The 25,081-nt window shown below is 38.4% G+C and overlaps 1 protein-coding gene and 1 long non-coding RNA gene across 3 annotated transcripts; both read right to left on the reverse strand.

Moving 5' to 3' along the window:
• Positions 1-12,377: 12,377 nt before the first annotated feature.
• Positions 12,378-17,213, reverse strand: LOC143696965 (uncharacterized). Its single transcript, XR_013186104.1, has 2 exons — positions 16,978-17,213; positions 12,378-13,803 (listed from the first exon to the last, which is right to left on the reverse strand). It is a non-coding gene; the product is annotated as an uncharacterized LOC143696965 (long non-coding RNA).
• A 1,876-nt stretch (positions 17,214-19,089) lies between these two features.
• On the reverse strand, positions 19,090-24,694 carry LOC143696966 (P2Y purinoceptor 2-like). Of its 2 annotated transcripts, XM_077193902.1 has the most exons (3): positions 24,519-24,694; positions 22,608-24,365; positions 19,090-20,550 (listed from the first exon to the last, which is right to left on the reverse strand). In XM_077193902.1, the coding sequence occupies exon 3, from the start codon at positions 20,536-20,538 to the stop codon at positions 19,543-19,545; it is 996 nt and encodes a 331-aa protein (XP_077050017.1). In that variant the 5' UTR covers positions 20,539-20,550; positions 22,608-24,365; positions 24,519-24,694; the 3' UTR covers positions 19,090-19,542. The 2 variants fall into 2 exon arrangements, with proteins under 2 accessions (XP_077050017.1, XP_077050018.1); XM_077193903.1 differs by lacking the exons at positions 22,608-24,365; positions 24,519-24,694 and adding an exon at positions 21,595-21,692.
• Between the last annotated feature and the right edge of the window lie 387 nt (positions 24,695-25,081).

The raw sequence follows: 25,081 nt of genomic DNA on the forward strand, positions 1-25,081 counted from the left end.
TATTTGTTCAAACACTAGGGTTGTAAACTTTTCTGAGTCTGCTATTGTTGTTCCCTCTTTCCCTATTTCTTAAACCTTTGACACCTAAGGAACAGTGAGGTAAGGATGGACTAGGATAGGGCCTATGAGGGAAGTCTTCACCCCAGGGTTAACCCTCGAAGCCTGTTGCGTTTGGTTCTTCCCGGGGCTCCTCACTGGTTCTGTGTCCTAACCTATCCCTGTTGGTGGGGGAACAACCTTACAGTGTGTACAATGAGTCCAGGTTTTCCTTCCCTGACACAATACTGCAGCTGCTGTAATCAACATCACTTGATGTGGCCCATGCCACTTAGGTTCTAACGGCTTGTTTCTGAATGACTTTATCATGACCCATTGACCTGGGATGATTGTGTGTCCACCTTCTGGTGGAGTCTGCCAACATGACTCAACTCTCCCTCTGGCACTCTGTACCGCCTTTGTTAGGTTTTCACAGTAAGCAATCAGGGCATCTGAGGCAATGTGTACATCAGCATTTCTAAGATCAATCATACCTGGCATCTGCATGGGGCGTCCAGTAATAATCTCATGAGGGCTCAGTCCTACTGTTCTGTTAGGTGATGCTCTCATACTACACAGTACTGCTGGCAGAGCTTCGACCCATGGTACCCCTTCCTGATGCATTTTGCTTAGTCTGGTTTTGATTGTTCTGTTCATTCGTTCAACCTGTCCTGATGCTTGTGGCTGTATGGGCAGTGAAGGTTCCACTTAATCTGCAACATTCTAGACACTTCCTTGACTACCTCTCCTGTGAAGTGTGTACCTTGATCTGAGTCAATGCTATCTGGTAATCCCCATCTGGGAATGAAATCAGTGACAAGACATTTAGCAGTATGTGCAACTGTAGCACGCCCTGTTGGATAAGCTTCTACCCATCTTGAGAACTTATCTATAACTACCAAAACATCAGTTTTTCCCTTACAACGAGGCAATGATATGTAATCAACTTGCAGGTGACGAAATGGTCCTGGTGGAGCTGGGGTATGTGCTGCTGGTGTATTGGCTGCTGGTATATCATTATTTTTCTGACATGTAACACACCTCTTGGCTGTTTCTGTGGCTACATTTCTGAATTTTGGATTCCACCACTGATTTGAGAACCTGTGATTCATCGTTGCTGGACCACTGTGACCTAAACTGTGTATTTGTTGAGCCAAATATGGCAGCAGTGATTCGGGAGCGACATACTTTCCCCCTTTGGTCCAGCAACCAGATGAATCCACTGTGGCTCTTTTGTCTAACCATGTCCATGCTTCATACAGAGGAACATCTTTGTACAGATCAATTATTGATTCAGGAGGCATAATTGTCTTCTGTGCTGCACTACCTGAACACACTTGTACAGTTGCATAGAAACAAGCCTGTTTAGCTGCCATATCAGCAATAGCATTACCTTTAGCTTCCGTAGTATTAGTTGTGAGATGTGCTTTCACTTTGATCACTGATAATTTCTTTGGAAGTTTCATGGAAAACATTACATCTTTCACTAATTCAGCATGCTTAATGGGTGATCCAGCAGAAGTTAGAAACTGTCTGGTTTGACACCAAAATCATGAATTACCCCAAAAGCATATCAGGAATCTGTGTAGATATTTGCAACTGATCCTGAAGCTAGTGTGCATGCTCTTGTTAAGGCTACTAGTTCTGCAGCTTGAGCTGAAAAATGATCTGGAAGACGTCCTGAAGCTAACACTTCCATGGTGGACATTACTGCATAACCTGCTCGTCTGTTACCTTCAATTACTTGAGCTGACCCGTCAACAAACAACTCAAATTCTGAATTCTCTATTGCAGTTTCTTTTACTACACTCGTAGGTGTATATGTAAGCGTAACACAATCGTGAGTCATTTCTCCTTCATCCTCTAACAAATTCTCAGTCATTGCAGACATCATACATGAGGACGGATTCGTGACAGGTGCACGCTGTAAGACAATATTCGGGGCTGTGAGAGTTGCTAACCAATTTCCCCAGCGAGAGGAAGTGACAGAAGTGACTTTTGCTTGATTCATTAATGCGGACACTGCGTGCGGACATCTTACGTTTACAGACTGTCCTAACACCATTCCTGATGAAGCCTGAAGCGCTAGATGCACTGCCTGTACTGCTCTGAGGCAGGGGCCCATACCTTGAGCTACTATGTCAAGTTTACCAGAATAGTAATGAATTGGGCGTAAACTGCCCCCATGATCTTGCATTAGACATGCAGTCATGAAGCTTAAATGTTCATGGACATAAAGCACAAATGGTCTATCAGTTTGGGCAATTCCTAATGCTGGTGCTTGACATAGTGCTCTCTTCAAATCATTGAACGCTTTGAGGTGACATTCTTCCATACAAACAGTATCAGAATCTTTACCATGGCCTTTCAACAAGTCATAGAGCGGCTGTGCAATTGAGGCATAGTCTTCAATCCAAGGTCTACAGTAACCTGCTGTTCCTAAAAATGATCGAGTGTTTTAATGGTAGTAGGCGGGGGTATGGCTTTGACTGAAGCCGCTCGATCCTGTGTAATGGATCTGTTTCCTGCACCAATTGTTTGACCCAGAAATGTGACTTGCTTTTTAGCAATTTGAGCTTTGTGAAAGCTGCATATGTGTCCTTTCTTATGCAAATAGTCCAACAATGATGCCAATTCAGTTTGATGTACCTCGTGATCTGTTGAGGCAATCAAAATATCATTGACATATTGGATCATAGTGGACTGTTTTACCGGACATTCTGGGTCACACAAATCACGTCTGACAGCTTGATGGTATATGGTTGGGGAGTTTTGAAATCCCTGTGGCAAACGTGTCCATTGGTATTGCTCATAGTCAACTGTGAAAGCTAACCATGGCTGGCTGTCAGAGTGCAACGGTACAGAAAAGAATCCATTAGACATATCAATTACTGAAAAGATCTTACTCTCTAATGGTATGCCATTAAATATTGTGGAAGGATCTGCCACTAGAGGGGTGATTTTATTAATATTTTTATTGGCTACTCTGTAGTCTATTGTAAGTCTCCGTGTCCCATTGGATTTCTTGATGGGCGAGTTACAGGGACTATTGGTTTTAACTAGCACTCCCTGCATCAGCAACTTTTCTACAATAGGTTTGATCCCCTGTATAGCTTCCTTATTGATCGGATATTGTTTGGTGACCGGAGGGGGAGTCCCCGTCAATTTTATTGGTTCTACACCTGTCAACAAACCACAATCATCCTTGTCTTTAGCCCAAATTGGATGATTCTGTAAGAAAGCATACTCTGGAGGGATTACATTATTGGTAGAAACTTGTGCTGAGGAAATTTGAATGCTAGCAGATTCTGAGGACATGTCTAAAGTTAGATGTACCTGTCTCAGGAGATCCATGCCTAAAATTGCACCTGTGTTTCATGGAGCACATAGCAGTTTTGTAGTCAGAGTTTTAGGGCCAAATTGTGCCTCTATGGGCGGGGTTTCATACAAAACAGAATCTTCACCTACTACACCAGTTATAGAAAGTTTGGTTTTCTTGTACGGTATGTCTAAACCTTTAGCCAATTTTGTAGGAATTATTGTAATCTCTGCACCTGTATCAAGCAAAAAATCAATTTCTTTCTCTTGTATGCTACCTTTCACAAAAATTATTTTGTCATTATGATGGATTACAGGTGAAAGGTAGCTACTAACAGCCCCAACAATTAGTTTTTTTCCTGGTCTTTTTGTGCTCTTAGAAGAGCCTGAACTAGCTGTCCTAAAGTTTCAGTGGAAACTTGCGGAACTATTTCAGGGTTGTATGCAGGCTGAGAAGGAGCAGAATTATGCATAGCATTTCTTTTTGTATCTTGCAACTTCTTCCTACACTCTTTCTCCCAATGTCCTAATTTTCCACAGTAGTGGCATTTTCCTTCTTTTTTAGACCACCTGTTTACTGGTGGCGTTGTGCTAAATGTAGCTGCTGCTGCTACTCTCACTTTGGCTTTAACATCAGCATCTCTTTCCCATGCTGCCAAACTGTCTAAGTTATGTAATGGGTGTACAGTTAAAGACCCAGAACCAGATATGAAGAATGAAGACCCAGAGTCAGAATTATAAAAAATTAAAGAAAATATTTACTGAAGATAGTTTGCAGTTTCATCAGCAGAAGTCAGCTTCAATACTCGCACAGGAGTTCGTAGGCCGCCCCGCTTACAGTTACAAAGATCACAGCAGTTATACGATTTCCAAGGTCTTAGCTACGTCATTGCTTACAGGATGAATGATTCTCATTGGCTATGAAATAGATAAACACAGTAATTTTCCACACATATACAGATAGACTGAAGCATATCTCCATCGATTATGCAGCTGAAGTTAGGCACGTCATGACCTTCCAGGTCGCAGATTTGGGTTGCTGGGCGCCAGCATGTCCAGAACAACCACTCAGTCAATCTCTAATAATGCCAGTGGTTCCTTAATCTGTAACCAAGAAGACTAACACACACAAGACACACAGCTTTTCCAAGGTTGGATTTGGCCAGGCTCTCACTATAAACAGGAGAGTCCTCTCAAAACATCAAGATAATGCGTTCTTTCTCTCAAGGATAGCTAAACTTTAGTCTAACTGGAAAGAAAGGCTTTAACAAAGAAATGGCCCCTTAAACGATTGGCTTCAATGACACCTATATGTTTTAACACATTGAAGACCTTTCTCAAACACAAAACAAGTCCCTATTTCATTTCTGGAAGCTGTGTTAAATAAGCAAGCACTGCATTCAGATATCAAATACAGACATTAAAGAATACATGAAAAGAACATGTCAGTAATCACACTGGTAATTTATATAAATAAAGTAAAATCTCCAGAGAAGTCATTCAATTCATTTGATATTTAGAAGGAAAAATATTGATTAATACCTTAATTATAATCAATCATTACATATACATTGAAGCAGCAGTGGATTCCAATCCACCCCCTTCAGTCCCCCGTTTTAGACCAATGTGGAGTCCTAAACACCACATCAGGTCTATCCATAAAGAGGCTGCTTCAAAATGTTAGGTTTCTAACCCATGCTCCTCTGTCAGGTTAATTTTTATAAAACAAACAATATCTTTTTCCTTCAATGACTTAATATCAATTAAATATCCCACATACTACAATATTGATCTCCAGAACCTTTGGACATAGCTGTCTTTACATGTCTTACACAGCTATTATTCATCTTGGCTAATTTGGTTTCATCATCAAATTAACTGATACAATACAAGTACATATTTAATCATAAATACCAGGATATATGCACTAGTTTTTATAATTTCCAATTCATTTTATAATAAACTAAGAAGAATAGTTATTCCATTATTTTCACTACCCCTTTTATAGACCCTTTAGGTTCAAAACACAATGGTTGTCTAACTAAAAATAAACAACAAACAAATAAAATATTAATAATTAAGGCCCATAATAATAGATGTAAGCACTTTAAGTCTTTACTGAAATCATCCTTCAGTTTACAGTCACATAGCATGTACCATTTTAATTGTATAACATCTTATACCCTTTTTTGTTTGTTTCAAAAATAGAAATAAAATAAAACAAATTCACATCCTCATTTCAGTCATTATTTTACCACTAAAATATAGGATCGTTCCCCATTCTGCTTAATAAAGCTTTTGTTCATTCCTTATCCTTATATCACTTGAATCCCTTTCAATCATACAATGTCTTATTATTTTTATTTTGAAACTCACTTTTCCATACCATTTAAACTTAATTTGACTTCCATAAATTCTATCAGAAATTGTATTTTCATAACATACATTTTTTTTCTTCTACTATATTTCTTCCATCTTGCCCTACATGCCAGTTCCTTCTGCATCCGAGTCTCTCACCACTGTCAGCCTAATGACACTTAAAGTTCCCTCGTTAGGGAAATCATGGTATTTTATTAATTCTTCAATACTCTTGTTTTCTTATCATTAACTTCAACTTTATTTTTCATTATAACTACTTCTCACAGTATTTGTCTCAGTTCCACTTATCTTTACAGTTTTACAGAAACCAAAATATTATGTTACTCAGATCCCAGCCCACAGCCATATAGCTGCTTTCTCTTTTTACCTTTATTAAATTGTAGTTTTCTTAGACATCTAATGTCATACATACATTTAATGGATTGAGAAATAAAACCTTTTCTTTTTAGAAGTTATATTCACTCCTCCTTTGTTCGCCCTCCGGCCTTTCAATAAAAATGAGGGAGCTCACTCTGGATAATTTGGGTAGTGACTTAGCCAATGTGTCACTTTGTCTCTCTGCCGTCAAGTCTATATATATATATATATTTTTTTTTCCTACGTTTATCCTTATGATCCCACCTAGTTGTCTATTTAAATTTAGACCCTCAGTTGAATTTAGACAAGAGTTTTACCCCAGAATGGACGGCAATCTTCTTTACAATTCCAATTTATATAAAATACTAATCCAGAGCGTAATTCAGTTCAATATCATAAATGACAAAACCATTCATAATTACCAATAGCAGACAGAGCTGGAGAACCACTCCAATTAAAGCTCGTCCCATGTTCTGCATTGTCTTTTCATCAGATTGACTTAGAATTATCAACTTTTTTTAAAGTTGGTCATTTCACTTAACCCATCTGTAATGATAAAACACTAATTCCAGAGGTTAATGACACAATATCCTCAAAATCAGGAAATAATAGTACCCCAAACTAATACATACAAGACATAAAGTGCTGTCACCATCACACGCACTCATACTAGACACACATAGTTTAACTGTTCATTTTCAATGTTCATTTTTCTTTATATTATTGCTAAAAGATTTAAATTTTAAATAAGATTTTAAACTTCCCATTTTCCTGTAGCTTCTACCTAATTTTACATGGTCTCTTAACCAGTTTCAAAGCATGCCTGTTCATTATTCATTAGAATTTAACGAGGTCAGCTGGGTTGTTTTGTTTCATTATCATTATTTTGCTTCAGCTTGCTCTAGCAGGCCGATGACAGAAAGACAGACACAGTTACCATCCCTTCCTCCGCTCAAGCAGTCTCTCTCACTATAAATACATTTCTAAGACTGTAACTTATATAAAATGTAATATTAAATTCGTTACAATAATCTTTGACCATTCACCTTTGTTACCCAGACTTTTCTTAAATCAAAAGCTGTCTTCATCTTTAGCCACCACCATGTCTAACGACCTTCAAGAGTTAAAACTATGTTATAGACATATTAGTTCAAAATCAACACTATGATTTTCCTTGCCCATAAGGCAACCGACATCAAAAAGTTTTATTACTGTCTCCACAACAACTAATGGGAATCACTTCATGGCCCCGACTGAACCCCGAAAGCCCATTCCAGTTAGCTCTTTATCTATAACCTCCATCAGGGTGTTGTCCCCCCTGGCATATTTTCAGACGCTTGTCACAATGAAAAACAAGCCATACAACTAATGCGGTTTCTGGGGAGTGGTATAGAGGAGCTTTGTTTCTGGGGCAGACTGCAGTAACTCGTCACCGCTTCATCTCCCCTTAACGGTATAAGGACGCTGCTGGCCTCACAGCTCCTGCTCAACTCTCATACCTGTCTCACATAACACACCTCCATTCAGGAGATGCCCAGTGACTTAACGTGACCCCCCTGCCTTAGGTTGCCCCCTGTCTGGCCAAAGAAGGTCTTACCCGTCATAGAGATGGTCACTCGTGCCCACTGGTAACCGCTTTTTCCCATCACAGAATCTTTGACCGTTTTCTTCAACAAAATCTGTTGTTCTCTGGAGCTCAGGAAAGACACAATCAAGAGTCACCAGGGCCATTTGGACTGCCTGAAGTCATTGCAGAAATGGAGGCGGCGATCTTTGAACAACACAGCTTGGCTTCTCCGTGATGAAACTGCAGAGTATACTCCAAAATCACAGTTACATATACTGGTCCATGCCAATTTGGGTCACAACTTTTTTTTTCTTTTTTTTTTTCACTCTCGGGATCGTTCCTGATGCATCCCTGGCAAACAACCCTATTTTTGTTAGTATCCCTAACTGCCTGATTCACTAAATTCGGGGATCCCCTATCTGAGATGGAAGAGATTGAGCAGGTTTACGGTGCCACTGGACCTCCCGTCCAGGGACGTACTCTGCTGGGGTGGTGCTACACCATTAATGCCCAGCATGCCCAGTACATGTAAGGGGTGTACAGTTAAAGACCCAGAACCAGATATGAAGAATGAAGACCCAGAGTCAGAATTATAAAAAATTAAAGAAAATATTTACTGAAGATAGTTTGCAGTTTCATCAGCAGAAGTCAGCTTCAATACTCGCACAGGAGTTCGTAGGCCGCCCCGCTTACAGTTACAAAGATCACAGCAGTTATACGATTTCCAAGGTCTAAGCTACGTCATTGCTTACAGGATGAATGATTCTCATTGGCTATGAAATAGATAAACACAGTAATTTTCCACACATATACAGATAGACTGAAGCATATCTCCATCGATTATGCAGCTGAAGTTAGGCAAGTCATGACCTTCCAGGTCGCAGATTTGGGTTGCTGGGCGCCAGCATGTCCAGAACAACAACTCAGTCAATCTCCAATAATGCCAGTGGTTCCTTAATCTGTAACCAAGAAGACTAACACACACACCGACACACAGCTTTTCCAAGGTTGGATTTGGCCAGGCTCTCACTATAAACCGGAGAGTCCTCTCAAAACATCAAGATAATGCGTTCTTTCTCTCAAGGATAGCTAAACTTTAGTCTAACTGGAAAGAAAGGCTTTAACAAAGAAATGGCCCCTTAAACGATTGGCTTCAATGACACCTATATGTTTTAACACATTGAAGACCTTTCTCAAACACAAAACAAGTATCTATTTCATTTCTGGAAGCTGTGTTAAATAAGCAAGCACTGCATTCAGATATCAAATACAGACATTAAAGAATACATGAAAAGAACATTTCAGTAATCACACTGGTAACTTATATAAATAAAGTAAAATCTCCAGAGAAGTCATTCAATTCATTTGATATTTAGAAGGAAAAATATTGATTAATACCTTAATTATAATCAATCATTACATATACATTGAAGCAGCAGTGGATTCCAATCCACCCCCTTCAGTTACTTCTGAGAGTTCTGTTAGACCAAGCTATATCTAGGAATGGCAAAGCTCTTCTGTATTCAGCAACAAGACCATCTGACCAGATACGAATCAGTGGTCCTTTGTCATCAAGCACACTTTCAGAGTCATCCACTATTCCACTGTACGTTACAGCTGACTGACAAAACCTCTCAGTATATTCACACACATTTTCATCTTTCTTTTGTACACAGCTAGTAATTCTAGACCAATCTATTTTGGGCCCTAAGATATTCTTTAGGATTTTCAAAACACCTTCTCTCATATCACTTCTACTGGCATGTTGTAGTTCAGAAGTCACGGCAGATTCAAAACTGTTGAATTGAGTTTCAGTTAAAATTTGTGACATTAACTGTGTGACCTCTGTTAACGACATGTCATATAGACGCATTTTGCTGATTAATGTTCTTCTAAATTCAGAAAACTGTTTACGTGCTGAAGGTAGGCTCTGGGACAGTCGCTTTATGTCTTTAGGTCCAAGTGCTTTTGCAACAGTTTGGATTTAGACAACAGAAGAGTTGGGAGGAACACTTTCAGTTCCCTCAATTCCCTGCGATCTCTTTCTAGCACCACACACATTTACTGAATTTACAGGCACATCAGTTACTGGGCGGAGAGCCGCATCTGTTTCAAAGAACGCTCGTAAGTCAGGGTAAATGTTATCCGGCTGACTAACTTCTTCTACATCATTTTTTTCTATAGGTTTGTTGCGGTTCAATTTCTTAGTCAAAGAAGAAATTCTAGCACGTAGCTCTTTGTTCTCTTTTTCTAGTTCTGAGTTACGCTGAGACTGTTGTGTAGCTACTGCTAAACCAAATTCTCTGTGACAACAGATAATTGCTTCCACATTGTTCTTGCGAACACTTGCTCCTAGAACCTTTTTACACTCTTCTACAGACCAAATCTTATCTGGATGAATCTCATATTTCTGTGTTAGTTCTTGTCTAACTTTTTCAGTGACTATTAGATCCATCTGTTCTCCTAACAGTGTTTTAAATTCGCTATCTGACCACAAAGGAGTAGCAAGACCACCTTTTTTAGTTGTGGAGATTAGTCTAGCACTTTTCTTAATCATTTTGTGGATTTCTTTGTTACCACACAAACAAACACTAAACTTCTCTGATCACAGAGGGTACGCTTGTTAACACAAATCAACTATTGTTAAACTTCCTTGTTACCAACACATCACAAACTATTAGCATGTTACGCTAATCTTCCCTAAAAGAAAAATGCAAAGGATCTTTCACCTTCTTAACTTTTAGAGGATAAAACAAACAAAAACACTAAATCTTCTCTGATCAAAAGAGGCTACACTCGATAACACAGTTAACCTTCCTTGCCCAGAGAAAAGGGTAACACACAAAATATTAGCACGTTACGCTAATCTTCTCTAAAAGGAAAATGCAAAGGATCTTTCACCTTCCTAACTTTTAGAGGATAAACACATCCCTGTTTGAACAGAGGTTCACCAATATTAACACGTAATGTTAACCTTCCCTAACTTTAGAGGATACCTTCTCTAGCAACGTAGAGGCTATACTTTCATCTTTAAAATAAACTTTTAAAGGGTAACTTTGTCAGCCAAACACTGCAGCTGTCTGATAACTGTTCTCTGACGGCGCAGAGATTTGTACTGGTCTTCAGTGGTTCTTTGAATTGAGTGAAACTCACCAAATCGTTGTTTATACAGAAAGGATTCCGTCTGGAACTCAGTCAAAAAAAAGTTTGTTCTTTGTTGAGCTTTGAAGTTTCAGAATTCAGTTCTGGAACTCAGTCTTTGTTTAGTGGAGATTTCAGTTCTGGAACTCAGTCTTTGTTGAGTGGAGATTTCAGTTCTGGATTCAGGTAAGATTCTCTCTGGAATGCAGTCAGATCTTTGAGCTTGAATTCCAATCTGGATTCTGGATTAATTAAAGTTGTTTAATTATAATAGACTAAAAATAGTATGCCAAAGGAGCCTGGGTGGTATACAGAGGATTTTTGAAGTATGAATCTGTGTATGCTTTTTCAGCTTGACATTTGTTTGTGAAATTTAAACACTATTCCCAACAAATCATGTTTCCTTTGAAACATTTTGATTAAAGAAATAAAGTAAGAACTTTTATTTTACAACTGGACCAGGAACATGACAAAAATATCAACATCCACTTTTTATTTACACTTTAAATTATTTACACTTCACCCTTATGTTAGCTCAGTTGTGATAAAAGTATCTAATATGATTTAAATCTTTTATATATATTAAGGCATACAGTATGTTAAGAATATGGAAATGTATCGCATAGGAATGAAGTTCAGTATGACAGTACCTGAAAGGGAAAATCACTGTAGATGAAGTTCATATGTTGGTTAATTTAGCTTAACTTGGACATAGATATGAAATTGTAGAGCAATGACAAAGTCATGGGTTCAGCTTACAGGATAACAAAGCCTAACCTTCAATACACAGTCACTTAAGATAAAAGTAATTCGTATTGTGAAATTTGTGTTAGCTTTGAGAATGCCATTAAGTGCCTAAAGCAACATATTAACATACGGAAGTTAACATTCAAATCACATGATGTGCCATTTTCTTGATATTTACATTTATTTTCAGGCATTTATTTTACATTTATGTTTCTTCAATGAAAGTTGATTTATTGATAAGTGATTTTTTTGCTTAAAACAAGAAAAAACTAGTTACAATTATGTTAAAAAATAACAACATTTAGTTCGAGATATATTCTCTAAAAACAAGTCTATTATAGGCCTATTTACGGGAGTGACAACCGGATTCTATAACCAGATTTGGACATCATCTTCAAAGCTTAAGTATATAACTTTTTCAGAATTAAAGCCTACTTTCCTATCCCATCTTAATATGCATAGAGATAGACCATTCTGATGTTAATCCAATAACTAATACAGACCATAATCCTTTGGCTTTTCTCTCTAACATGTCCTACCCACCAGCGTTTGTTGCGCTGTGCCCTCAAATTACAGGACTACAATCTCCAGATCCACTAACTCATTTAGGGAGGAGTTAACTAACCTAAGAGAGAGAAAAAAAGACAAATAGAAAAATGTTTTGTTTGTTATTTTAGGCCTTGCTCTCCCCTGAGCCTTTACTCCCCTTTACCGTATGCAATGCCTTATTTTTGTAAGTAAAATTTTGTTTATATAAATAATTTGGTCTCATCTTCACTGGGACAGAGGATTTAAGTGTGCTCTCGACTTTCTTTTCCTCACTTTTTTACGCTTTTTCCTTTGTTACCTCCCCTCCTGACCCCTAGATGGGTGGACGTCTTGCTCTACACAACAACATGCACTGACCAATAGCCTGTGTTGGGGGCGGGATTATCTGTTTACTGTATTAGGAAAGTTGTTTTGAAAATATTTATGTTTATTTATGCAGTTCCGTTCGGTGACGCTAGTGGCACAGAAACGACATCAAACTTCAGTTTTAAGTTGCCTATATATCCTAATGATTGACTTTATATGGAAGTTTTTCCTAAAAAGTATGATAAATCAAATGCTCAAATAATAAATAAAATTCTCAAAATGTACATTTAACTTGGATTGCATCTCAAATCCCAATTCACAAATTAATTTACTTTGCTGATAATAAAAGTGTATACTGTAGCAAAATGGATGACAAACAGTCTCTTAGATTTTTTTCTAATCTCACTGAAATTAGAATCACATAGGCCTATATGTGGCCCCATAAATAGTTTACACATATTTGTAGACACTTTAAAGAATTAGACATCTTAGAAATGAAATGTAACCCATGTTCGACCTCTCCTTTTCTATTCATTTTTTATTGACATATTAAAGTTTTCCCTGATTTAGCAATAGCTGTCATGCTGTTTGAATTAAAGCTGGACTCAGTGCTATTTTAGTATTATTAAAGGGTTATTTCACCCAAAAATGTAATTTCTGTCATCAATTACTCACCCTCATGTTGTTCCAAACCTGTAAGACCTTTGTTCATCTTCGGAACACAAATGGAGATCTTTGATGAAATCCGAGAGCTTTCTGACCCCTCTATAGACAGCAATGCAACGACCACTTTCAATGGCCAAAATGGAAGTAATGGAGGCAGTGTTCTGACGTAGCAAAAAATACGTCAACATTGGAGGAGAATGACGTTTAAGAGAAGAGATTGTTGAATAAAGTCATAATTTTTGTGGGATTTTGCGCACAAAAAGTATTCTCGTCGCTTCATAACATTAAGGCTGAACCACTGTAGTCACATGGACTATTCTAACCCTTTAATAGCCTATATATGCTACCATTTTATTATTTGTTTTTTGAATTTGCTTTTATTTTATCTTTTCAGTTTTGATTTTAATTTTCGTTTAACTTTAGCTTTAATTTATTTTCTTTCAGTTCTAGTTCAATTCAATTCAATTCAAATTTATTTGTATAGCGCTTTTCACAATACACATTGTCTCAAAGCAGCTTTACAGAAATTGCATTTCGGAAATGTACATAGAAAAATACAGTTAGTTAATCAAGTATTAATTTATGGCATAACATATCGCCGGCTTTGAGTCGTCTCTTCACAGGCGTCGAGTCGTCTCTTCACAGGCGTCGAGTCGTCTCTTCACAGGCGTCGAGTCGTCTCATCGCAGGTGTTGGGGCATCTGAAGTCTCCGTGAGAGGCTGGATACAAACTGGAGCTGACGAACGCTATTTACCTCGGGACTAGCGTCCCGAGATAACAGCAGAAAGGCAGATGGGAAATAATTAGCATAGCTGATGTTCATAATGTTAATGCATTCGAACTGATTCAGCAGTAGTATCAAAGGTTAAGCATTAAGTGAATGCTTGGTTAAAGAGATGCGTCTTTAATCTAGTTTTAAACTGGGACAGCGAGTCTGAGTCTCGTACAATATCAGGAAGGCTATTCCAGAGTTTAGGAGCTAAATGCGAGAACGCCCTCCCTCCTTTAGTGGACTTAGATATCCTAGGAATGACCAGAAGCCTCGAATTTAGTGAGCTTAAAGAACGCGATGGATTGTATGGCGATAGAAGGTCTGTTAAATACACAGGAGCTAAACCATTTAGGGCTTTATAGGTCAGTAGGAATACTTTGTAATTGATACGTAACTTAATAGGTAACCAGTGTAGAGATGATAAAATAGTTGTTATATGATCATATTTTCTTGATCTAGTAAGAACTCTAGCAGCTGCATTTTGCACTAACTGTAGCTTGTTGATTGAGGATGCAGGACAGCCAGCTAATAAAGCATTACAGTAATCTAGTCTCGAGGTCATGAATGCATGAACTAACTTTTCTGCATCAGAAACAGATAGCATGTTGCGTAGCTTAGCAATGTTTCTAAGGTGGAAAAAGGCTGTTCTTGTAATATATGAAATATTCGAAAGTCAAGTTGCGGTCTAGTATAACACCCAGGTCTTTTACTGTATTGGATAAAGTAACAGGACATCCTTCTAAATTAAAGTTGTATTGTAAGGGATTTTGTGGGTAGTTTTTTGGACCAATAAGTAGTACCTCCGTTTTATCTGAATTTAATAGCAGGAAATTACACGTCATCCAGCATTTTATATCATTTAGACACTCTGTCAATTTAGATAAGTTAGTGTTTTCATCTGGTCGTGATGAGATATATAATTGAGTGTCATCAGCATAACAGTGGAAATTAATTCCATGTTTTCTTATAATATTACCAAGTGGCAGCATATATATTGAGAATAGCAGAGGGCCTAACACCGATCCTTGCGGCACTCCATAGTCTACTGACGTTATCTTTGATTTTTCCCCATTTAAACAGACAAAATGGTAACGGTCTGATAAGTACGATCTAAACCAGCTTAATGCCTGTCCCTGAACACCAGTGTAGTTTTGTAGTCGATCCAAGAGTATTTTATGATCGATAGTATCGAACGCAGCACTAAGATCGAGTAGAACTAGTATTGAGATACAGCCTTGGTCAGAAGCTAAAAGTAAATCATTTGTAATTTTAACTAGCGCAGTTTCTGTGCTATGATGCGGTCTGAATCCCAACTGGAATTTTTCATAGATATCATTTTCTTGTAAGAAAGAGCACAATTGAGCGGACACAATTTTTTCTAGTATTTTAGACATAAATGGAAGATTTGAGATGGGTCTGTAATTTGCTAAAATTATTTGGATCTAATTGCGGTTTCTTAATGAGAGGTTTTATTACTGCCAGCTTGAATATTTTTGGAACATGACCTAAAAATAAAGACGAGTTAATAATATTAAGAAGAGGCTCTTCGACTACAGGTAACACTTCTTTCAGTAGTTTAGTGGGTATTGGATCTAATAAACATGTTGTTGGTTTAGATGCAATGATAAGTTTATTTAGCTCTTCCTGTCCTATAGTTGTAAAGCGGTGTAGTTGTTCTAGAGGGGCCATAATTGAGGCTGAATCATAAGACATCATAGAGGATTGTATATTTACAATTGTGTTTCGGATGCTTTCTATTTTCTCATTGAAGTAATTCATAAAATCATTACTACTATATTGTAATGGAATATTTTGCTCTGGTGATGTTTGTTTATTTGTTAGTCTAGCCACGGTGTTGAATAAAAACCTTGGATTATTTTGGTTATTTTCTATTAGTTTGCGGAGATGCTCAGCCCTGGCTGCTTTTAGAGCCTTTTTATAACGTGACATACTGTCTTTCCACGCGATTCTAAAGACCTCTAAATTAGTTTGTTTCCATTTACGCTCTAAGTTACGAGTTTCTCTTTTGATTGCATGCATAGCACTGTTGTACCATGGTGCTTTAGTTTTCTCTCTAACCTTTTTTAATCTAATTGGTGCAACAATATCTAGTGTACTAGAGAACATGGTGCTCAAACTGCTAGTCATTTCCTCTAGTTCATCTGTTTGTTTGGGTGCACTGCGCAGCTGAGATAGATCAGGTAAGCTATTTGAGAATCTATCTATAGTGGTTGGAAGGATTGTTCTGCCTGGTCTATAAAGTGGCGCAACATGACAAATTTCAGCAGTACGTATTATACAAGTTACCATGTAATGATCAGTGAGATCATCACTTTGCGGTATAATATTTATATCAGTTGGATTGGTTCCATATGATATAATTAAATCTAGTGTATGATTTAGACGATGAGTGGGACCACTGACGTTTTGCGTGACCCCAAAGGAGTTTAATAAATCTGTAAACGCAGCCCCTAACGCATCATTTGTATTATCTACGTGTATGTTAAAGTCTCCAACAATTATTGCTTTATCGACATTGACCAATAGATCTGAGAGAAAGTATGCAAACTCTTTTAAGAAGTCAGCATAGGGCCCTGGAGGTCTATATAGGGTAGCCAAGGCTAGAGATAATATGGATTTGTTTCTTGCATCTAAGAGCGTAACATTTAGCACAAGTACTTCAAACAAATTAAACCTGTGACCTGTTTTCTGAGTAACATTAAGAATATCTCTATAGATTGTTGCAACACCGCCGCCACGACCGATCAGACGGGGCTCATGCTTATAACAGTATCCTGGTGGAGTAGACTCATTTAGACCGAAATAATCATTTGGTTTAAGCCAGGTTTCAGTAAGGCAAAGTACATCGAAACTATTATCTGTGACCATTTCATTTACAATAACCGCCTTAGGTGTGAGCGATCTAATGTTTAGAAGACCTAGCTTTAGAAATTGTTTTTGTTCACTGATATTTAGATTTTCTGGTTTAATTACAATAAGATTTTTGCTAGATCCTACACTAGATTTATTGTTTGGCCTCACTAAGCGAGGAATACACACAGTTTCTATATAATGTTCTACACTACTTATATCAATTAAGTTGGGACAGCAAAGACTGTGATTTGGACTTTGACTTACTAGTCATATGGTGTGTAACGTCTTGGAGATGTTGTCTGACAGAACCGCCGCTCCGATTCTGCTGGGGTGCAGGCCATCAGCACGGTAGAGCCTAGGTCGCTCCCAGAACAGATTCCAATTATTTACAAAGAGCAGTTTCTGTTCATTACACCATGACATTAACCATTCATTTAGAGCAAATAATCTACTGAACCTTTCTTGTCCTAGTCGGTACGTGGGAAGCGGTCCAGACACGATGATCGCTTCAGGCGATGTGCTGCGAACCGTCTCGATCAGGCTTCTGTAGTCCTTCTTCAGAACCTCCGTCTGCCGCAGCCTGATGTCGTTCGTCCCCGCGTGTAGGACCACAGCTCCGATGCGCTCGTCACCGTTCAGGATCTCGGGAATCTGTGCAGCGACATCAAGAACACGAGCACCAGGAAAGCAGTGAGTGCGCACCTTACGCTAACCTGAGGTAGCACGGACATGACGGACCATGGAAGTGCCGATGATCACGGCGGCGTCACGTTCCGGCTCGCGAAGAGGGGAGAAGCGGTTCCGGGTGGAGATCTCGAAGACCGGGAGGGGAGGGGAAGTCCTTGGTCTGGTCCTGGCTCGTGTCTTCCGCTGTGGGATCATCCAGGGTCCATGATGTTGCCTCGGTGCCGGAGTGAATGAAGGAAGAGATGATCGCGTCCTCCTGGGCAGAGAAACGCACGGAGTAGACGAAGTCTGAGTCAAAAAGTTACTAACCACTGACTTGTGAGCATCGGCGCGTGATGTTTCAAGCGTTGATCGCCGATCTCGCAGCTCGGCTTGCTTCACCAGCAGAACACGGATCTGTTTCTCCACCGAATCCAGCTCCAATCGTACCGAAACCAGCTCGAATGTGTCCTCACCTGCACTCAGAGGTAACGTTAGACACACATCCGATATGTTCGCCATTATAACAGATGAACAGTAAATTAGTAGTGATACTACCAATATCACTACTAATTTAGGACTGAAATGATGGATATAACCCGTATCCTTTCAGTCAAACGGGTGTAAAATGAGAGGGTCGATAGGCGCGAGGCCACGCTTGAAATGCTAAAGGCTAGTAGCCGAGATTCGGAAAGTTGGATCTAAGTAGCGATATCAAAGCAATCCGATTGTTTTTTATAAGGAATAGTGTCGAGGATAAGTTCACATGATATAAAAATAGAAAGTGCTTGTTTATAAATGAGTGGTAAAGAAGAAAATCAGGGATTAATGAATCAATTCGACGGAGCTCCAAACACAAACACAGATCGCGCGCGCGTAAGTCCACTTAAGTAGTAAGTCCACTTAAAGGAGTGAATGAAAACGAGGGAGTGAATTAGGACACTGAGTGCACAGGAAGGGCTATCTCTTTTGCATTGTTTGTGCTTGCTGTTTAATAAATTGAAACGTAGCAAATTAACTGGCCGCTCCGGTAGTAATTAAAATATTTATCCTGAACTCTGCTACATGGAAAGTAGCACGTGTAAACCGTAATTAAACAATTGAATAATCAGTTAAAAAGGAATGTACCTGTATGATATTATACTGGACCAGCGCGGTTTGAAAAATGGAAGGATGCTTGATTCAGCTCAGCTGCCGTGCCATCTTCTGGTGAGACGTGGGCCCAATCCCAATTCGCCCACTTATACTACGACCTAAAAGTATGTACTCTTTTTTGTGAAGAAAAAGTACATACGTTTGAGTGTGTTGCAAATGAGTAGGCAAGCTTTGGGACATACTATCACGTCATCTTTAACTGACAAATCTTTTGCGTATCACAGTTAAAATCCTCTATTCAATCTAATTTGATTTCCTACCGTTTCGGAGAGAAATGTAGTCGCACGTTCATCTGCCAGTCTTGGGTCTTTCATGTAGAGACTCTGCTCATGTGTTTGCAATTTGAATATAATGATGCATTTAAAAGGTAATGGCTAAACATATCTTTACAAAAGTTCACAATGCTGCTGCAGATACAATATATAGACAACGTTGAATAAATACATTTTCGTCAGGTTTGATTCTGATAATTAATCACTCAAACCCCTTTATCTAAACCTCTTTACATAACCGCAGGACTCGCGTCTCATCCATGTCTGTATTTTTTTAATGATTTGGGACGTACTAATTCTTTTTTCGAATACTATTTAGGATGGATGGTATGCGAATTGGGACTGGACCGTGGGAATTAATTCAGCCCGCGACTCTCACAGTGCATTATGGGTATTCTCTAGCCGTCGAGAGTACATCAATTGTACTCTCATTATTTCGGTGCATTGTGGGATTGAATGATGAACTTAATAACATCCACTATGGTTTCGGACACCACTACACATTGCTGTCCCCTCAAATAGTGCCCTAAGGGTATGCAGGGCAATTTCGGACACAGTGACTGCTCTTTTTTAATTAATTTTTTATTTCAGAGACTACAAAATGGACTCTTTATTTACATCAACATTGATGACTGTCATTCATTATAAGGTTCGCTTCCCTGAGTGAGGCCCTGTCATGGCTGCCCCAAAAACCTTTGTAAGTAGCCTAAGATTTTTTTATTCATGCCCAAGCATATTATAAAGTGGTTGATGGTGATTTAATTTTTTCAGATCTTGCTTTAGCTTTCTTGTTCTTGATGCTTCTTTTGAAGCCTTGTCCTGCCATGAAGTAGAGGATGGGGTCGATGCAGCTGTTAGCACTGGCTAGAGGTCGCGTGATCTTGTAGGCCATGCTGGCGTACTCCAGCATCGAGCAGCTCACCTGTTTGTCCAGGTAGCGGAAGGTGTAGTATATACTGCGGTTCACATGAAAAGGTAGGAAGCACAACATGAAAGCCAGAAGCACAATAATGATCATCTTCACCGACTTCTGCTTGGAGCGTTGTGACATTGGTCCTTCGCCAACACTGGGTTCCTGAAGTTTCCTCACCATCAGCCCGTTGCAGACCAGCACCACCCCAAATGGTAGAACAAAGAGCAGAAACATCACCACTGAGCTGTAGACCAGAAAGTCATTGAAGAGCTCCTTGCTGGTGGTGTCGTAGCAAACCCGTATGCCACCATTATCTTTCATTCTGGAGAAATAAAGGATCGGGGCCTGGAAAATTAGCATTGTCGCCCATATTCCCATAGAAACCAAACGAGCCTGACGGCCATTATTCCAGGACAAAGAGCGAACCGGATGGCAAACGCCGAAAAATCGGTGCAGGCTGATGCAGCTGAGGAAGAGGATGCTTCCGTAGAGGTTCGTGTAGAAGAGAAAGCGAATCAGCTTACACATCGGCTCGCCAAACGGCCAGTCATTCTCATCAGCATAATAGTAGATCAGAAACGGAAGGGTGAGGGTGTAAAGAGTGTCACAGACGTTGAGGTTGATCATGTAGATGGTGCTTGGCTTCCAGTGTTTGGTTCGAAACAAGATGACGTACATGGCGGTGATATTCAAGCCCAGGCCGACCACAAACACCAGACTGTAACTCACCGGGAGAAGAATGTACTTAAAACTCTCTTTATAATCACAGTGATACTGATTGGTGCCATTGGTTGTGCCAGAGTTGTTAAATGTTTCCATTCTGATTTAGATCTGTCAGAGAAAAAGACAATGAAATCAATCATATCTAAGCAATGAGATATGAGTTTCAAGACGATGGACCAAATATTAAAAATTAAAAACTGACCATTATATATATTTGAATTAATTGCATATGACCATTGTGTATGTGTGTGTGTGTATATATATATATATATATATATATATATATATATATATATATATATACACAAACAATGGTCAGAGGCAATTAATTCAAATTGCTTAAAAGCAACAAAAATCTGTTTAATGTTAAAACAATTAAATATATTCAGTTAAAAAGTATGAAGCTGTAGAACAAGCAATATTCAAGTTAAAATGTATGAGATTGAAACAAATTGAATTAATTTATGATAATTATATAATCCTGGTTATTGTGCACACTTTGTTTATTAGTGCTATTACAGAAATCTTACCCATTTCATTTATATATGACAGACAAATATGCATCACATTAAGGTTGTTCATAACTTTTCAACATTTTCATCACAGGTATTTTGTTAAAGATCAACATGCATTAATTTGCATACATCAGCATACAAGTTTTTCACCTAATGTTATGTTGTTCACCGGGTGTTTCTAAGTATGTCCATGCTGTTTTTCAAAGCCCAGGGCAGAAAACAAGCTTTTAAAGTAGCACTAAATGATTATTCTGTTAATAACACACCCCTTATACAACACATATCGATCAGTGATCTGAATTAAGTCAGAAAGTAGCTCAGAACTCGCTAAGAATTTACTCAGAACTTCCTCCAGTATTTGTTGTAGATTGTATCAGCATCAACTGATATGACTCAAAATATTGGAACATAGCAATAAGACATCTTGACAGTTTTACAGTTGCATAATTTAGCATTTAATTTAGTTGCTCCTCCTTAGGATTGATTTTGAAAATTGTTTTAACATCTTTTCACAGTGCAAGCTCAATAAAAACTAAATAGTATTGCATTATATACTGATGTCAAAGAACATACTCTTCATTTAGTACATCAAAGACATGTAAAATGTAAAGATTTTTTTGTTTTTAAAGTAACTCACATAGATACTTGCATTGGTTCATTCAGCAACCAACAGTTGTGTCTTCTTTCGGTTTGCATACATACATGGACCTGTTTTACCTTGCCTGTTTATACTGCATTTCTCCATGGTGGGTGTGTTTACATGCCTCAGGCTGCTCTTATAGGCCGCTGCATCAGCCAATGTCAATCATTCAGAGAGACTCATGTTCTGTAACATGACTGAATTGAGGAGTTACTGTAGCTGAGGTTTATAAAAGTAAATACTGGGAAGTGGGAACACACCTGTTTATCAGGACTCTGTTTAAATAATCTATTTCAAATAAATTTCAAATAACACACACACACACACACATATATATATATATATACACGCAGTATATGCATTTCAAATCTCCTGAAAATGCATTTTCTGCCTAATATTGGTTCTTGCAAAAGAGCAACATGAACATTCTGCCTAACATCTACTTCTTTTCTGTTTTGCAGAAGAAAGAAAATTGTTCAGTTTTGGAATTAAATTAAGGTGAGTAAATGAGGACAAATTTTGAGGTGAGCTATTTATCTAATCAATTTATTATTGGATTTATCTGCTCTAAAAACTTAAAACCTGCCATGTTTGCATTATGACTTGCTTCAGAAGAGTGTCCTTGGCAAGAACCCTGCGGAGTTTGGCAAAGGAGAAAGGCGTATGCTAATTATCAATAATTAACGTATTGGCCTACAGTACAGTGAAGAGAATTTCACACATCCTGAAAGAAACTGGAAAAGGGGATTCTTCGTTTTTATACTCTTGATAGTTATTTTATGCGACACTTTTTAATATTATGTTCCTCCAATAGACGTTATCTAATCTAATAAATATAGCTTAGAAAAAAACATTTTGTTTAGGTTACCACATGAGGCATATTGTTAGTGTTCCCGAATAACCAGTTTACAGTGCAAATACAACAAAATATTCTTCCCACTTACAAAACCTTAGCTCCTGAATCAATTAAAGGAATGCAAAACCACAAATACAGCCAAATTTGCACTAACCTGTTCCTTTGTTCCTCTCAGGTTGAATTCATCTATGAGACCTTCACAGTTCCAATGCAAGGATAAAACAAGATTAATTTGATTTGCATGAGGTCTGTCAGCTTTACTTCTGTGACTCAAAAGAAAGAACAAACGGCAAGGTGTTCGATTGCTGTCTTACTTGCCTCACAAAATTGAATTAATTATTACCCTAAGTCAGAAGAGTTATGAACCTGAGCTAAACTTTATTTGGTCAGTCTCAGCACGTACAACAAATGTTTAGGCACACCTGACTGAATTTATGTTTTCTATGATCTTAAAAAACTTTCTTTGCTTTCTGATGCAATCAGTTTTGTAGGAAAAACATACATTTGGATCACATATTAATTGCTTTTCTTTTTTAAATGCAAATTTTTAATAGACATGAATAGAGTGAATAGTGAAGGAAAATTTGGTTGATAAATGTCCAAAGTGAGCAGTTTTGATCACTGCATCAATTCATTTTCCTCACTTTACAATTACTCTAATACATAGAAAATGGTCTTAATAAGGATAAAGTAGTTTTGGCTGCTCTTTGAAGGCTTGTCCTTCAAGGGGTGGTTGATTATGATTTCACTTTTTTTAACTTTAGTTAGTGTTTGTTTAATCAGTAGTGTTTTTGAGCATAAACAACATCTGCAAAGTTACAACGCTCAAAGTTCAAAGCAAAGGGAGATATTTTCTTTTACAGAAATCGCTTTAGTCGCTAGTAGGGACTACACGAACTTCTTCACGGGGTAGGGATTAAATTTACATAAACTCCGCCCCCAGGAACCCGATTTATAGATTATCATGACAAAATATGCTAATCAGTGACTAGAAGATTAACTCCACGTAAGATAGATAAATCAACTAACCATTCAGAAATATCCTGTTGTAATCTACAAGTTGTAACTTCTTCTTGAATCTCTCCATCTTTGTCCAACTGCGGTTTGAACATAAAAGGCTAAACCTTTTCGATATTTCCAGTGCGAGTCTGCTTGAGGTAATAGAGGGTTTGCACCTACGTCCCAATTTGGTCAGTTACCCGGATATTTGAGATACTCTGATGTAAACAACAGCATGGATTTATGTACTACTGAACACATTGTTACACTAATTTATGATGTCTAAACTACGGAAAAACACATTGAAGCTGCAAAATCATATAGAGAAGGACTTAGTAAGCAGGAAAGAGCGGGTAATTTTGACGAACTAAAGTTACTATGTGGTAAAGATCCGAACGAGCTAGCCTCTCTAGTCCTTACCGCTATTCTTCCTAATATTTCTTATCCCGACATACTGTAGGCTACGTTCAGATTGTCGGTCCAAAAAAAGCACATGAAATCCGTTTGAATCTAAACCCATATGTGGTTTGAAATCCTATTCAAATCACATATCAGGAAATCCGCTTCAGTCTGAACGCTCTTATCAGATTTCGCGTGGTGTGAGATTTTCTCACGCCACATAAAATATAAACGTCAGACGTTGTTATAGGGAACATGCTGAAAGTCGCTGCCGAAACAAGGCTGTGTTGTTGCAAAGTGCCGGACAAGCAGAAAATTATTATTTTTGAAACATATTTTGAAGCCGGTGCAGATAAGAGCGCGGAAAAAAAGCTGTGCATACCAGCCTCCTACAGTTCTGCAGCTCAAGACGCAGTAGTCCAGCACGGCGGCTACACATTTCCATGTTGTAAAATTTAAATAAGACAACATCTCTATTGCAAATGCAAACCCCTCCATTAACGAAACATCATTGCTATATTGCCAAAGAGCTGCATGAATACACAAATCGGACCTGAAAAGTTGCGATACACAGTGTGGACATGATTTTAGATCAGATTCCAATCAGATACAAAGATAATCGGATTTGGACTGACAGTGTGAATGTAGCCATAGTTAACTACTTTACGTCAACATTTTAGCCATAGTCAACGCTTCATTTACACATGTGGCTAATGCTGTGCCTCTCTCAACCACAAACGCCTTCTTTTCATCTGTTTTTTGCACTCTTCTCTTTAACTTTTGGCAGTCTATAGAACTCGAAATGTTTTTTTTCCCAGTGTGACCGATTTGTACAGACCAAAACACGACCAATTTTCAGCAGCAATAATCAGCCAAATATGCAAGTCCGTTCAGTTCAGAGGCATTGTTTACGTTCAGTCCCTCCAATATGGCAGAGTACCAGATTGATGACGTGTAGTGAAAATCGGAGCTGCTAACACACTAAGCTAACACAAGAGCTCTTGAAGCTCCACCCTCTGTGCCGGGAGCAGGAGCTCATTTGCATTTAAAGGGACACACACAAAAACAGCGTTTCTGCTCACCATCAAAAAGTGACAATTTTAACATGCTATTTGAGCTAAAACTTCACATATACACTCTGTGGACATCAGAGACTTATTTTACATCTTGTGAAAAGGGCATTATAGGACCCCTTTAATTTCTTCCATTGTGACAGCTTGTCATGGCATA

This window comes from Siphateles boraxobius, unplaced genomic scaffold, assembly GCF_051911475.1.
Source record: "Siphateles boraxobius isolate OS27281-9 unplaced genomic scaffold, OSU_SipBor_1 31, whole genome shotgun sequence".
NCBI classification, from domain to species: Eukaryota; Metazoa; Chordata; class Actinopteri; order Cypriniformes; family Leuciscidae; genus Siphateles; species Siphateles boraxobius.

Excerpts from the sequence above, each read along its gene's own strand:
- LOC143696966 (XM_077193902.1), bottom strand. The coding sequence starts at position 20,538 with ATGGAAACATTTAACAACTCTGGCACAACCAATGGCACCAATCAGTAT.